The sequence below is a fragment of the Macadamia integrifolia genome, chromosome 12 (assembly GCF_013358625.1).
Source record: "Macadamia integrifolia cultivar HAES 741 chromosome 12, SCU_Mint_v3, whole genome shotgun sequence".
In the NCBI taxonomy this organism is placed as follows: domain Eukaryota; kingdom Viridiplantae; phylum Streptophyta; class Magnoliopsida; order Proteales; family Proteaceae; genus Macadamia; species Macadamia integrifolia.
This window is the reverse complement of record NC_056568.1, coordinates 29,377,163-29,393,709: the sequence shown is the minus strand read 5'-3', so window position 1 is coordinate 29,393,709 and position 16,547 is coordinate 29,377,163. Positions and strand designations below refer to the sequence as shown.

Sequence of the window (16,547 nt, the reverse complement as noted above, 5' to 3'; positions counted from 1 at the left end):
GTAGTAAACATAGTATAATTCTTTTAAAGCAACCATATGTGCTATGTTTGCCACCTCCACATCCTCACAGTCTCAGTGAGCCATTTCCTAGGTTGGAATACCTCCAACACATTGATGATGGGGCTTATAGGTGGGCAGTGATGGACTTTCAGAACAATTGGGCCCAAACATGTTATGGGATTCATCTGTGTTGCATTCAGAAGAGCGGCTACGACATCTGCAATGGCACGCATCTCGTGGATTGGAGCTACCTAGAAACACCTCCTAGTATTGAGTAGTGAGTGTTGTATGCGTAATTCACTATCTAAGTTGGATGTTTGATTGTTTTAATAGCTTATTTACATTTCTAATAACTAAGTTATACATAGATTTTATGTGTATAACAAATTAACAAGGCTATTGTATAACATCATTTAGCGTACACTAGCAAATTTGGGTTAACACCACAAGTACCATTTTGGTTGTTTTTTTGGTGAAAATATTTCATGGATTAGATTTAAAAGGTCAAAAATAGGCTGGAAAAAAAAAAACTTTTGGGGGGATCAAAACCATGGTTTCACATAACCCGGAAAAAGTATCTGCTTTCCCCAAAATTTCACAGGTTTCAACCTGAGATTTAGAACCTTAGCTGGTCCTAGTGGTTCTAGATCTAGAGCAGTTGCAAAAGAGGATGGTCCTAGTAGTTCTGCACAAGGTAGGAAGAAACAAAATCAGTTCGAGTTGCCCTTCAGGAGGTCAAGGAGTGTGAGGGGAGCCCGACCCTCAGGGGACAGTGATGATGATACTATCGGCATACTTGAGCAGAATCCTGCAATTAACTCAGACTAGGAGACAGCGAAAGCTGAAGCAAGAGTGGTTTGATTGGATGGGTAAGGTGGGGGATGCAGACTTTACCACAATATCCCAGCACATGCCATTAAGGGACCCGACTATCAGAGCATGCTACACTCTAGGGAAAGCTAGAAGGAGTGAAGGGGCCCACGACTTATGAGTTGATGAAGCCCACTCGACCAGAATGATCAGGCCATCAGACTTGTTTCTTCTGTTTAAAATAATACACTGTTGCTGGCCTCTAGTCCCCATTCCTGCAATGGTTAGGGATTCTGAAACAAGGTTAATGAGTTAAAGACACGTCTCACCTACATAAGAAGTACATAGATCGGTTTATTTTCTAGCTCAACCCAACAGTGACATACAGAGTGAAAAATGAATCCACGAGACCGTTTATACAGATATAAATAAATAAATAAATCATGGCAAATTAGTGAAACTAGACAAGATCACTCCATAATAAGCTAATAGACCGAGAAACAGAGGTTAATACAGAACGTTCCAAAGCAAAGTGGCATTTATGTATCCAGTCCCGAAGTTCAGACAATGGTCTGCATGTTATAGACCATGGCAACTTCACTATGATTTCACCAATCTGGTCATGAAGGGACAACCCAGTAAACAATATACCAAATATCAACCCCAGGCAACTGTATCCATTTCACTTCCAAGTACCAAGATTTAAAGTATCGGTATAGCATATCATATCGATAACCACCAATACCGATACTTTAAACCCTGCCTTCAACCAACCAATCTTTGTGGCTGCTGAAAAATAGCTCACTTTCAAAAAAATTTAAGCATCGCCAAGGCACTCTTGGGTTTGAAAGAACAAGGAATGAAGAAAAGCAGAACATGTAAGTTCCCTTTCTCACAAATGCACTAACTACAAGCTTTAACAGAGAAGAAAAGAAGCAAGGAACCTATAACTACAAATTGCGTACAGCTCCTCTCAAAAGGAAAGTTGGAAAATGGATAGCAACAAATTCTAAACATAATTACTTCTCTTTAGTTGGCTGGATGAAGTATATAGCATCCATGGAGGGCAATGGCTGTCTTCGTCTGAAAAGGTCTTCCACCACTGCAAGAATGTTTGGAATAGAAGCAAGCATTAACCAAGATTAAAAAGACCATAAACTTAAAAAAGGAAGAAGCTTCAGTGCCTTTCATTTGCAATTCAAAATGAAGAGGTGCAAAAATCATAAAATAGGAGCTGGCTGGCAACACTTTAACAGAATGACAAGTGTTTATGAAATAATCATATTTTAGTACTACATAATATTTCCATGATCACCAAAGTATGATAAAAATATAAGACCACAAGAGATGCAGAACCGTCAATTCAAAGGTACTAGTGTCCCACTTCACAGTTAGAATAAATAACTCATTGGTATCCAACTACACATTTAAAACTACATACTACTAAACTATCTATTGTGAATCAAATAAGAGCCAAGGAAGACGAAACATAGATGGCGAAGATTAACACCAACATTTTTCCTACTAAAAATAGCAGTACAACACCTGACAGTAATCGACAGTAATTTAACTACTCATGGGTTGAAAAACCCAAAAATTATCCAAGAAAAGAGGTAAGAAAACATTTGGATCAATTCATTTTCATTGATTTCTTGCTTTTAGAAACAGAAAAATATGCACACAGACAAAAGCAGCAGCGGTATTCATCAGTGTTTCCAGGTTCTATGTTTTATAACAAGTGAACAGGAAAGTTGTTCGTTCAAAAAGCAAAGAAAATATGCTTTACTTAAAAACAGAAATAGGATGGTTTGCGTTATGCACATGCACTCTACGGGAGGTAAAAAGGTCTTACAGAACTTAAAACGTGTGTGGGGGGGGGGGGGGGCATTAAACCCCCCCCCCCCCCCCCCCCCCCCCCCCCCCCCAAAAAAACCAGGCAGAGATTATATGGCTGCTCTCTTCAAATTTAACAATATCCACTGCACACAGGCAGAAATAGGTTGGCATTCACAATCCTCCACCTCTGGGTGTGGGTGGGTGGGTGGAAAAAATCCAACTTGGGTGGGAGATCCAAGGGCTGCAACTGACACACTTCCCTTTTCCCATTTTGCAACAAACATAAGGACAGCTACAATCACTGCCAATGTTACAGCAGCCATGGATCACTAGTACTGGAATGAGACATGTGGCATAGCTGGATTTCCTCCCACCAATCAGATTAGAATCCTTAACCTTGGCATTGATCTACAAAAATTGCTGTGAATACAGTAACACAGTTTTCTTTATTTCTATATGAAAAAAAAAATAGCATTTAAACATTTTGGTCATTGAAACAGAAATCAAAGCAAAAATAATGTTCCTCTTGTTTCCATTAATTCATTAACAAACCTAAATAGACCCACATGGCCCCCTAAGTTTTAAAGAATGGTATTAGATGCTTACATGACACTCCTTCCTCTGTGATGTCAGCCATCTTGCAAGAGTAAGACATTACTTTGACAGTAACTTTATCCATGATAAGCACCTGTTAACGATCAGTAAAATTAATTACCCTAATAGAGCAGTAATCTCAAAGAAATAAATGAAGCAAATCCATTCAACAAATCCAAAAAATTTGAAATTACTATAGAGCAGCACATCTGAAAACAATTACGCAAGAGGAAGTGCAAAAGATTTCAGTGTCTACAAGGGAATGAAAAAAGGGCATATGAAACAGGGAAATGGCAGACAATAATGCAGATGAGGTTTAAAAGAAAAATCAAAGTGAAGAGGTTGTTGAACAATTTGCTATCGAATTACAAGTTAAATTTTAGTAATAAAACTATAGTTAGTTGGTAAAAGAATGTTACATATATGGAGGACAAACAAAACTAAGTGCATGAGATACTAAAAGACAGAAAACAATAAAACCCAAGATCATAGTTCAATATCAACCTGTGAAAGGGTTAACTCAATATTGGCTATGAAATGTGAGTGATGGATCATCGGCACACAAGCATTCATGGTGAAGGGGAAATGTAATCATATAGTATAAGACCCACATTATTTAAAGGATGAGGTATCATCACACCATGATTTAGAAGCCATGAGACACCTGCCGTAATACCAACGGAAGAGACCATGAATGACTGGAGACACCATGGCATCCTGAGAAACCACAAAATCTGAAACCAGCAACCCTAAAACTCGAACTTAAACACCAGAAACTTGAAAACTTCAACCATAAACTATGAAACCTAAACTTTAACCTTGAACTTGCAACCATGGAACCTTAATGAATCGTGAACCCTGAAATATGATAAGATGAAAAACAATGAAACTGAAAGCTAAAGCCCCATGAAAGTTGGTTGAACCCTAGCAATGAACAAGAGGAGGGAAAAGAGGAAAACCACACAGAAGGTGAGAAAGAGGCCACCAAATTTGACATGTGGACTATCCAAGCCATCGTCTATCCATCCAATGTCAGATTCATGAATTAGTCCACGGAGCCAGGAAAAAAAAACAGCATGATGAGGAGCCTCCTATGTCTGGCATGAAGGAGACTTTTTGCCCATTAAATACCCCCATGCAGCACCCATTGGTGCTGATAGGCATAAAAAGGATTCAACTGTAGGTCTGCACTATTAACCACAAATTATACCACCCAATCTCAACCTATGAATTATTTATATTAGTGCAATTGACTACAAATCCATACATCAAATAATAAATAAATGCAAAGGTTCTCAAGACCGGTGGCTCTAGAGAAGTAGCAAACTGGCACCTTTAGGTGCTTTTTTATATCCCACATGGCAGCTTGTTGGTTCTCAGATTCTACACACAGCTTCTCCAGATCAGGTTTAATCATGCTGTCAATTCAGCCAAATGCATTATACCATGTGGCACATGAATGGGTCAATTTTGGTCAATACTTAGACGGCTAGGGAAACAGTTCAATCCACATGGCCAAACAACACGAGTTTGGCCTTGAAATTAGACAGATAGATAATCCACATGGTCCCTTATCTATCCAATGAAGTGCCACATTGGCTTCCCATTAATTTAATAGCTAAATCTCAAGGGAAGAAAAATTACCTATATGGTGGGCCATACATTAGAGATTGGCAACGAAATCTTCAATGTAGACAATTCAAATAGTGTGCTATCTATTCATTGGTCAGATTGTCCACATCAACGCAACACACAAGGGAAAATAAAGATCTAGAGAACCTTTTCCCTAAATGTAATGATAAACTTACCTTCCAAGTAGATTTTGAATCCCCTGTTTTGGCTGATCGAAGCATTTCATGCAACAACCCTGAACAAATAAATTACGAAAGAAATAAAAATTTACACCAAGATGAATTATATGTCCAGAACTAAGTGAGATGGAAAGCCATAAAAACGGCGACAGATAAATCCACATATATTTTAACACGAATGATTGTAAATTCTCTTACACTTATATGTGCATTTCTTACATGGTTAGACCCAACTTAGCCCCTAACATTAGCAAAAACTCAACACATTTTTTAAACCAATAGTTACATATAGTGTAAGAGATCATGTCTCCTCAGTTCACTTTTTACTATGCCTTGCCCGCTCCTTAGTCCAAGTATACCTTGCTCCATTTGTAATAGAATACACCCTTTATCACTTGATGTCTAAGAGATGGTCAGTAACCCCACATAACATTTATGTATATAAATATATTTAGACACATCTGTGGTCATCTTTCAACTTGACAGTCAGATTATCCCCAAGAGATGAACATGGCAAATCGCCCAAATTCCTAAGCACCTAAACCTAATCCATCAAAAGGAATCCTTGTCCCGCAATCTCTAGACATCAACCTACACTATCCTATCATACGAAACTCTTTAACGGTTTACGCTCTTTCTCATCTCTCCGCCAAGAAACTGAGATGGCCATGGAATTGATCAAATTTTCCCTTTCTTCTTCATTATCCCTTTTTATTTCCCTTCTGTTTCTTTCCTGCCTTTTCTCCCTTTGGCAATGAATTCTTTATTCAAACATATATATTTATATATATCAAATGAAAAGTACCATATCCCATCATATAGGACCATGAAAAGCAAATGGAATGTTCAGCAATTACAAAAACACTTACTTCACTTCCTCAATCCTCACAACCCTAAATAGATCAAAGAGTCCATAACCTGTGCCAATCCACAAAAGAGAAAAAGTTGCAGATCCGATTGTGATGGAAACAGATTCAATTCTATGCTTTGCTCGGTTTTTCGGAGGTTGTATCCTCTCATGACTTGGAGGAAAATTTCCTTCAAGATCCATGCTTCTTTTTCACAATTATGGTTTTTTACCATTGAAAAATGATCTACATGTAGGATTTCTTTGCTTTCACTGCCAAAGATTTCACAATTATGGTTTTTTACCTCAACTATATCTCTCCCCCAAACTTTCTCTCTACCCTCCAGAACCCCTTCCCACACCCACCACCAACTGCCTCTTTGCCGCCAACCCTTACCCATCACCCTTTACCGAAACCCTTGCTCAATTGGCCTCTCCCTGTTTCATAGAAGCACCAGTGTGTATATATATATATATATATATATTTATAAGGGTTCTTTATCTGATCTCACCTTTCTTCCTACCCCTAACTATCTGATTACCTTACTCTCTTCTCCACTTCCCTGATTCCCTCCTTCCAGAACTGACTTCCGAAGTATCCACACCCCTAGCACCGCCACCATCGCACACCCCCGGTACAAACGGCACCACACTGATCTGGCTCTACCCTGGCGACTCTGGTAACCGCGTCAGTGTACAAGTCTAAGCTGAACTCCTTGGGTCTAACAAGGGTGGGGAGCACTCAGTAGTAAGGGAATTTTCTCCTACTCCCTATTTCATTCCCACACTATTTGTCTTTAACTATTTCTTGATTATTAGCTTGTTATCCTTCCCTCCCCTGATTAGGCTTTAGTTTGACTTATCTGGTTTCTTTACGTATTTATTCGATATCAGGTTCTACTATTTTTCGTATCACCCTACATTGCTCATTTTGCTTTACTCTTGTTTGCATATGATATATATGAGATCTGGTTTGCTATATGTGTTGTATTGAACCTTGCCATAGCTAACGTTTCTTTAGTATGATTATGTTTTTGTTGATATCGGGATACACTGTACGCTTATCACCTTCGGTGTTTGATTTGCTTAATTTCTTGATTGCTTTTGTTGTATATCTGTCTGCGTTGTGTAGAACTCAAAAAGAAAATTTGTGTCTGTAAATGAAGTTCAACAAGTTCCCCGATTTTAACGAACCGTTCCATGGAATATAACGGGCTACAAGCCTACTAAATATATTTGAAAATATTCAACACACAAATTCTGACCAAATTTAAATATATTGGAAACCAATAACTAAAGAAGAGGGAGAGAGAGAAAAGAAAGAAAAAAAAACGTACGCTCACGGCTGATTTGCCTGAAGTTTTTGTACTCGCCCCCATTGGATGATAAATCTGAATCCGACATAGACATGCTAGAAGCCTAAAAACAACAAAAATAGAGCAGATCAAGAACCAGTAAAGAAAACCCAATTCATAAACGAAAACGAAGAACAGAAAAAAATAAAAAATAATCATTTCAAGGTCCTCAAAATTTAAAATGAACTTACAACAACCAAACTGCTCGGATCGAATTGTTTAAAGGTACCTGTACTTGAAATTGAATGAAAAGGAGGTGTTAGTTTGTGATTGGGGTGTTAATATTATTGTGAAACCATCACAATAAAAGGAACCAGTGCTTCAGATTTCCCCGCGAAAAGGACGGTTATTGCATCAACCGGCGGCGTTCTTTTTGGGGTTTTTGGCTTCTGATGTGAACGCGACCGGGCCGCGTTCTTTTTTTTCTTTTTTTTTTTGAAATGCCGCGTTCTTTTTCATTATTAAGAAAAATGGAAAATGAATAAAAAATACAATAATGTAGCACAAGTGCACAACAGATGATGTGCATTGAGTGGTAACACGGCTCACCTGGTTTTGGCCATGTGCCAAATGATAGCCATCAAAATTGATCACAAAAACCCTAGAATCAACCCTAATATCTGAAAACTAACGATCCCATCCCAAAAACCCTGGTATCAACCAATTTAAAATATCTGCAATCGATATCAATCACGATCAATTCTGCTCTATATTGGTGATTCCACTTATCCAACTTGCTTGTATTTTCATTATTCTCTTTATATATTGCCTTTGACCTTTCAATTTTTCTCACTCACTCTTTCTTCATATGTAAGATTAGATTATGATGAAATTCTACCAATGTGATTGTAGATCTACCTATGGACCAAAATTAGATACTAGATAAGCTACCATTGAGACAATAATCTACATGCTATATCGCGCCATGCCAACGCAATAGCCTAGCACCATCATTTAACTTAAAATATGTTCAAAAAAATAGCTTCAATGATATATATCAAACCATGGTTTGGCTCTAAGGTATTGGAACATTTTTGTTTAAGGTAGATACATATCACCAGGAGACGAGAGAGTAGCCGACTCCCTGCATCATCTAACTGGATGGCAACATCCATTTTTGTGCTAATGTAGAAGCTGGACCTAAACAGTAATTGCATCGTAACAAATCCAAAATTTGATTTTTTTTTTTTCCTGGAAAATAACTTGAATATTGACAAATGTGTTAGAACTTTATTCTTATTACTAGGTCAACAAAATGGATCCTTAGGTTTTATAATTCAACCATACTAGGTCAACAAAATGCTCCTTACGTTTTTATAATTCTACCATGTCAATGTCATGGTGCTGTACGTTTTGTAAGGTGTTGTGAATCAAACCCTAATTGGTAGCATATGCATTTTACACTTTGACCAAGTAAGCACACGCGTTTGAAATGAAAAAAATAACAATAATAATAATAATAATTCACTCAGCTATCCGTCCATTCTCTTTCTTAGACTTTACATAGATGGCATTTTTAAGGGAGAGAGTAAATGTGTAGCTCAAAAATGTTACAAAGTTTGTGTATTACAAAGTTTGTGGGGGTTAGAAGAAAGATACACAAGAGAACATGTGACAAGGTAAGTACTTTAATATTTAATATATTTAAAAACTCCTTTAAATAAAACATGCCAATTAAACATATTATGTGAGATAATTAAAAGGTCAAAACGTCGAAACGTTCAAGTCACAAAGATATTGACTTTCTTGTTCTAAATTGATCAGATGCTTTACATAGGAAACTAATGAATAGTGTTGATAAAATCCTCTTAAAAGTGGTTTCAATATATATTGGACACTTGGGCTAGAATGGTAACGTGATGGGTTATCCAAGCCTTACCAAATTGATATATGGTCAATCGGATATCAAACCTCCACCTATATACATATGGGATCAGTCATGGTCATGAGTCCCCCACCCCTTTTCTTTTTTTCCCTGTTTTGGGGGTTATAACAACAAACCTTACCTGAAATTATTACAAGACAAGTTAAATTGAGGCAAGTTTGAATTCCCCAAGTTCAAAATACAGCTTTAGCGAAATAAAATAAAGAATCAAAGTCTCTAATTATCAGGTAGAGAAGCCCAAGATAGAGGCAATACAAGACTGCCACACCCATGTCAATTATAAGAATCAGAAAGGACAACAGAAAGCAGAGAACATACCAAGAAACCACAAAGAAATAAATAAATAAAACAGGGAAAATATGAGAGCGTACCATTCCAGAATGACAATAATGCTCTTTGATTTTTATTTTATTTTTTGGCTATTTTCTTAACATTCTTTTAGTCAGTAAAATAGCAGAAAATTAATAGAACTTACCTCCTCTAGTAAGATCTACAAGTCCCCTGAATAAAAAACTCCAAAAAATCAGAATTGTGGAAACCTATGTAAGAAAATGTTATCTGCCATTTCCATGTTGCATTTGCATAAAGACAATCTACATCCCAGTCTAAACCCTGTGGCTATAGGACTTCAATGGGTCAAGACTCAGGGCCTTGTTGAGAGAGAGAAAACGCAAAAACAATGACCCTGAGAGCAGCATTGGACTTTCAAACAATACCTCTATCACGATGATCAGGATTTGTAGTGCACAGAGAATTACTGTTAAGGAAAACACCCTCCAAAGAGTTAGAAATGAGCTCAAAATTTAGACACCATCATCAATTTCCCAAACTTAAATGTTCCTCCTAGAAAATAATCTCCAGTTAACTGTACCATTACATATTTACATACTATTATTACCAAGGCATTATCGTGTTGGATAATATTGTACAGAATTGGAAAAAATATGGCAATGGGTAAATATTCTACCAAAATATCGCCCGAAACCTAAATTTATCACACGTGCCAAGTCCAATAAATAACATAAATGAATCTAGGAACTCCCAGAGGTCCCATAACCACAACTTGTTACTCTGCAGGAAAGAAAATGAAGTAGGCAGACTAAAAGTAAAAACCATGCATCCCCAATAGAAATGGTGAAACATAAGAAATAACAGCAGCCTCTGGGCAACTGTGATTCTCTCCTCCCAAAGAAGTCACACTTGACACTCAAAACTCAAAGAATGTAAATAGGAAAGTAAGAAACATGTCCAATGCAGAAGAAGCAGCACAAACCTAATAGGTATTTTCTCAAGAAAATCCAGGAGTTGGGACAGAGAAGAATTAAACAGAACAAGAGTGGCTGCAAGAGCATCCTTATTAGAGACAGATCCACCTGTTGGCAAGGCTTCAATTCCAAAACATTGATGTGGTTGAGGGTAAGCTGAACCCTAATAGGATGAAATTGAGCAAGATTGCTTACCCGGACCACTGATAAAGAACCAGACTTGAAATTTGAAAGAAATTTGACAATATTTAATGTAACTGATAGGCAATCAAAGAAACTCAAGGCTGGAACTACTTGTTAGGACTAGAAATGACAGAATCGCAGGCAAAACTAAAAGGACAGAATAAGGAGAACTTGAAGAAATCAGTTAAGACCGAACAGGGGTGTTATGAGAGAAATCTGATATCTAAGCAAGAAGTAATCAGTTCACCTCCAAACTCAAGTCAAATTTGATATTCGACCAGATCAATCAGAAAGTATGAAAAGAATCTTAAGATTCTCCTTGAAATAGATGGGAGAAATTGGAACAGAGTGGAAAAAGTAAAACTGTGCAGAGTATATACATATAGTGATATGGACTGATAAAGTAACGAATGATAGTTAGAAACGAGAAATAATGATATTAATCGAAATCAATTACAATCAGAAACTAGAGATATTAAGAAAACTGTTACATGAAAATTGAATTGAAAACAGAGATCCACCTAGGAAAGAAGATGATAAGAAATAGAAGCACTTACCTGAATTGAGTAGAGATAAACATAGTAGAAATATAGAATCCAATTAAAGAAGGCCAGGAGAGAAGATAACCAGCAACATAATGCTGCAAAAGTAGCTAAACAGAAAGAGAGGAAAAAAAAACTCAAATTAGCCTGAAATCAATATACTGATTACAAATGGAGACTGAAATCGGACTATATCTGACTCTAAAAGACCCACCATCTAAGGCTAGACTGATATTTGAGTTGGACTGAAGCTGGACTTTCCTAGAACCCACCATCTAAGGCTAGACTCTTATTTGAGTTGGACTGAAGCTGGACTTTCCTAGAATAAGACTCTTTAATTGCTGCCCAAAACTCACTGGCTTAAACTCAAGCAAACACTAACCTGACTTGGAAATGATAATACAACTTTCCTAGACTTGATCTAGACGCAACCAACACTCCTAATTGGAACCTATTGAACTCAGCTGCTAACCAATATGTAGAACCCAAAAATATAAAATTTTCACTGAACTCTTAACAGCTTACCAACCCCACCAGAACCTAAAATTGTAGGCCTCTTTTGGACCTAAAATTGGACATTGAACACGTGCTAGTTGAACTATTCTTCCTTAGCCTGGGCCTCCATATTTTGTCAAGTTTATCGGGCCAAGAAACGGCTTCAGTCATTTCATAATCTAGAAACTTGGTTTAACTTCACTCAGTTAGTACTATCAATCTATCATATCTCAAAATCAACTGCAAACTCCAACTTTCTAGAACTTCAGCTGGCATTGAAACGATATTCATGGAAAAAATGATCCAAAAACAGAATTTCCAATGTAAAAGACCAATAATCAGCATTTCAAAATAAAGAGAAGAGGTGATTAACTCAAAGCATAATGTCCCTAGTTTCTCACTTTCTTATATAATTCAAGACTTTCAAGAAAGAAAATACCTGATGTGTGAGAAAGAGAGAGAGTGTGAGATAGATGATCACAAGCCATGAAGGCTCACATAAAGCAAACTCTTCTTGCTTGGTGAAAGAAATCCAGATCTTCAACCGAGGGAGATAAAACAAAACCCAAAATTCATATGACAGATCATATGCTCACTGAATGGTCCCTCTTTACAATGGCAGAAACCTGCTCAACGCTTGTTATACTAATGGACAAAACCAAACTTTTCTTTATTTATTTATCATTATTTTTTTTGGGTATAGAAATAAATGGAGCATAAGACAAATGAGCTTTTTGGTAAAGAAATAAATGAACTGTTTTTATGGAAAACTAGAAATAAAAAAGTTGGAATTCTTGAACCATGTTAACTTGTGAATATCCTAACCCCCCACCCCTACCCCCCAAAACCTCTTCTTTGTTTTCATTTTGGCAATCGAAAAGTTCATTGAGAGAAGAGATGGAGCAAGTCCTCTAACAAAAGTACAATGGCCTTGCTATATGAAAAAGTTGTATAAGAAGAAAGTCATTGCTTCCAATTCTTTCCATGTTGACAAACATGTATATAACCTTAGCCTTGGGAATCCATACAATATGTTCCTACCACTCCACACAAACCAAAATGCACTTAATGGCAGAACCAAAGAATACAGTTTCTACCATAGTTGTCACGGGATCTAGGCGACCCAAGGTCTTGCAGGCAGTCTGGATGCAAGGCTAACACCACCAAGGCATCCAAGGCGTCTGGACTCCTTGGCTACATATTGACAACTACACTTTGGACCTCAACCTAGCTTCTGAGAACATCCTTCACAATCTCTAGAATGAACCATGACGATGCAGAAGAGCCAAACCTCCAAAATTTAGTGAGCAAATGAACAATGAAGCAATACATTTAGAACAGTTTCTTCATCTTTTTCAAGCAAATGAACCGTTTTTATGTATTTTATATTTTTTCAAGGGAGGATGAGGTCTTTCCCAAATGGCGGGGGAGAACGGTAGAACATTTACTGTTCATAAGTATAGAAGAGAGGAAGATACAATCAAACAAGCATAGAAAGGGAAGGGACAAAGAAAAGAGAGAATAGGGGAATTCTTTTTTTCTTTTCTTCTCTTTTTTTTTTTTTTTTTTGGGGGGTGGGGGGTTGTGGGTTGGGAAAGAGGAAAGGGCAGAAAATTGGAATAATGATCCTTTTTTTTAGGATACCGTCAATATAGGCAACAGAAACAAATAATTGTACTTTAGTTGATATTCCCTTTTCCCAAATAATTTTTATGGGGTGGTCATTTTTTCTCCTCGCATTTGAATAAAGGTAAGCAAAGCCCTGCATATTAATTCAAACTTCAAGGACAATATTCCTGGCCACACTGTCTAGCTCGTAGAAGATTTCCCACTACTAAGCATTAGCCAACCTCTATGAAACCCTACTTTACAACCGTCTGATCTACAAATATCTTCCTAAATTTGGAATCTAGCGCTATATTGCCGAACCAAAAAAAAAAAAAAAAAGATAAATGTCAGGTGCCAAACAGTAGCTTTGTGAAAGGTACCTCCAGTGAGTGCAATTTCAGTAGTTTTTGGATTGAGAAAGTCAAGAGGTCCCCAATAAATGAGTGCCGAGATCAACAAAACTGCAAAAGTATTTATAATGAAGCTAGATCCAAGGCCGAATAACAACTCTGTATGTAACCATTTAAGTGCAAATCTTGCCCCCCTCTTTTTTTTTCTTAAAATTGAAGTCGGTAGAGCGCCACATTTGAGCGCACACACACACATAATTTAATAAGTAAATAAAATAAAATCCACTCTCATTTCTTGGAAAATAAGTAAATGAAAACAAATGTAGATAAAAACATAGATGTCGATAAAAACCAACATCGGACAACTTCTCTCCCTCCTTGTGATTCACAGAATTAGAAAAATACCTTGACCTTAATAAAGGATGGGAAGATCTGCTACATTTATCTTCTCCCGGCAATCATCATTAAGGGAGAAACAATACCTTGTATCTCTTGCAAAGACTGTTGAGTCCTGATCTCCTCCGCAACTGAGCTCTTGAGGTTCCTAACATGACCTTTCAAGAGATCCGAAGCACTAACATCTTCTGCACGCAATTCAAGAACCTTCTTTGCCAAGCTCATCAAGAACCCAGAGTACCTTGGCATTGTCACATACCTCTGCAGGAACCCCAAGAGCAACCCAAGCTCCTCCATATCCAAATTTGAAACACATTTCAACAGTTTCTTTCTAGCCACCAACTCCTCCATAACGGCCACCACATTTTGTGGATTCTTCCCATTCAAAGCAGATACCAGTGCTTCCTTGTGCCTGAACTTCCTCAACAGCTTATCATGTTCAGCCAATTTCACCTTAGGCGATCTCTTAACCAAGTAATCCCCCTCAGAGGGCTTTTCAAACTGGCCCCGACGGAAGTAACGAAAATTTGTAGGTTTCAATACCCGCTTCTCTGGTTCCTCCACAGACCTAAAACCAAACAACTTATCAGCTCCAGGAGCATCAATTTCAGTTTGTTTATTCTTCCTCTTTCCAACAAAAAGTATACCATTAGAAGTACCAATAGCTCTAACAGAACTATCCGGCGAAAACCCAACTGACAGAAGTGGCGCCGGATACCTCATTGAGTGGGTGATTTTCAAAGCCGAGTAATCAAAAACCTTCAAAAACCCATCCAAAGACACGCTGAGAAGCCTATATTTTTCAGACTCCTCACCTCCATCACTTCCTACCTTACCAACACAAAGTGAAGTAACAGTTTTATTATGACTCTCAATAGTGTGAACAAGCTTCCCACCAGCAATTACATCCCAGATTTTAACAGAATTACCACCAGCAGTCGCTAGTAAACCCCCGGAAGGAAGAAAAACAACATCTTCAACAGGCTTTCCATGATTAACCTCCATAACAGAATTCAAAGAAGAAACTCTAACATCCCAAACCTTCACCGTATGATCATAAGACCCAGTAGCAAACATGTCCGAACTTGCCGGTGAAGCGAACCCACTACGCACATAATCCTTGTGGCCTTGGAGACTAAGAAGCTCAGTCTCAGACGCGATATCCCAGTACTTAACAAGCGAATCATCACTACCGGAGAACAAATGGAGCTTATCGAATCGAGGGTATCGAACGAGACGAACAGGGCGAGTGTGACCACGAAGCTTGCGGTGGAGATTGGATTTCGATTTTGCGTCGAAGACTTGGACGATACCAGACTCACCACCAGCTGCAAGAAGTTTACCGTCGGAGCGAAAAGTAGCGGAGTAAGCAACATCGGTGAAGGAGCTGATCTTGAATTTGGGTTCGAGAGTTTGGGAGCTGTAGAGGGTTACAGACGCTGAGAATGTGGCAGCGAAATCGTGTGGTGGCTCAGGAGAGAAATCAATGGAGGTGATGGAGTAGACAAGGTCTGGGATTTGTTGGGTCTTGAAGGATCTCCAGTACTTAGACTCTGGAGGTGAGGAGGTTTTCTTTGGAGTGGGTTTTAGGCGAGATTTCACAGGGAATGTCTGCCCTAATTGGACGTCCGCCATTAGAGCTCCCGCTGAAAGTTTCCTTTCCTTCTTTAATTTGACGCCTGTGAAAGAAAATTTTTGGAGGGTTTCAGTAGGGGCTATAACGTTTGGTGAGAACTGAGAACCAAGTAGAGAAGGGTTTTAGGGTTTGGGGGAAACGCAACTTTCATAAATAGTTTGTAAATTCGCGGCATTCCGACCTCCCCCGACTAGTTCACCTTTATTCTAAACCTAAAGGCACAGAATCGGGATCCACATAAGATTGAATCGGCCAAATTGGGATCAATCCCAGAATCGGTTATTGGATCGGCATGAAACAAAAACAAAATGGGCAGAAGATCTCAAACCGTTTGATAACTTTTCAATTGTTTTTGTATCTAGAAGTAGGAACGGCTTTTCACGTCTCTGAAAACAAAAACATATTTTTTGGTATTTAATAAACATATTTCTTGAAACATTTTTTATAGATATAATGCCACTAAAAATTCCAATTGTATCATCGGATGCACAAAAGGGAGAGATGGTCTGGTTGCTTCTTTTTAGGTTTATATAATTGAGAGATTTATTGAGTACAACAGCTTTTTTTTTTCTCTTAAATTCATTTCTAGAAACGACTGACTTGTTTCGTCAAAGTCATTTCTAGAATTGTAAATAAGCATAAATTTTTATTTATGTTTCTAGAAACAAGTGAAACGGAATAACTTTATCATATGCTTTTAAAATTGTTTCTTTGTTTCTGGGAACAAGAAAACGTAAAAAATGCAGAAATGAAATGTTGTCAAATGGTGCCCAAGTCTTCCCTCACCCGCCATGGTTTTAAAATTTGGAATCAGCATTTAAATGGATCAGTATCAATTCCTGATTTGAATCCTTAAAATCGGTCAATACGGGCAATTTATGATACAATTTATTGAGTTTTAATGAATCAAAACAGTCTTCCCTCCCCTCCTTGC

The 16,547-nt window shown here is 37.8% G+C and overlaps 2 protein-coding genes across 4 annotated transcripts; both read right to left on the bottom strand.

Moving 5' to 3' along the window:
- On the bottom strand, positions 1-7,686 carry LOC122057686 (SNARE-interacting protein KEULE-like). 3 transcript variants are annotated; one of them, XM_042619890.1, is made up of 5 exons: positions 7,483-7,686; positions 7,236-7,317; positions 5,049-5,107; positions 3,253-3,334; positions 1-1,912 (listed from the first exon to the last, which is right to left on the bottom strand). In XM_042619890.1, the coding sequence occupies exons 2-5, from the start codon at positions 7,306-7,308 to the stop codon at positions 1,830-1,832; spliced, it is 297 nt and encodes a 98-aa protein (XP_042475824.1). In that variant the 5' UTR covers positions 7,309-7,317; positions 7,483-7,686; the 3' UTR covers positions 1-1,829. The 3 variants fall into 3 exon arrangements, with proteins under 3 accessions (XP_042475824.1, XP_042475823.1, XP_042475825.1); XM_042619889.1 differs by having other exon boundaries at positions 7,445-7,683; XM_042619891.1 differs by lacking the exons at positions 5,049-5,107; positions 7,236-7,317; positions 7,483-7,686 and adding exons at positions 4,574-4,658; positions 4,885-5,039.
- A 6,153-nt stretch (positions 7,687-13,839) lies between these two features.
- On the bottom strand, positions 13,840-15,788 carry LOC122056963 (protein SLOW WALKER 1). Its single transcript, XM_042618936.1, has one exon. It carries the CDS (start codon positions 15,610-15,612, stop codon positions 14,023-14,025), a length of 1,590 nt encoding a protein of 529 aa, XP_042474870.1. The 5' UTR covers positions 15,613-15,788; the 3' UTR covers positions 13,840-14,022.
- Positions 15,789-16,547: the final 759 nt, after the last annotated feature.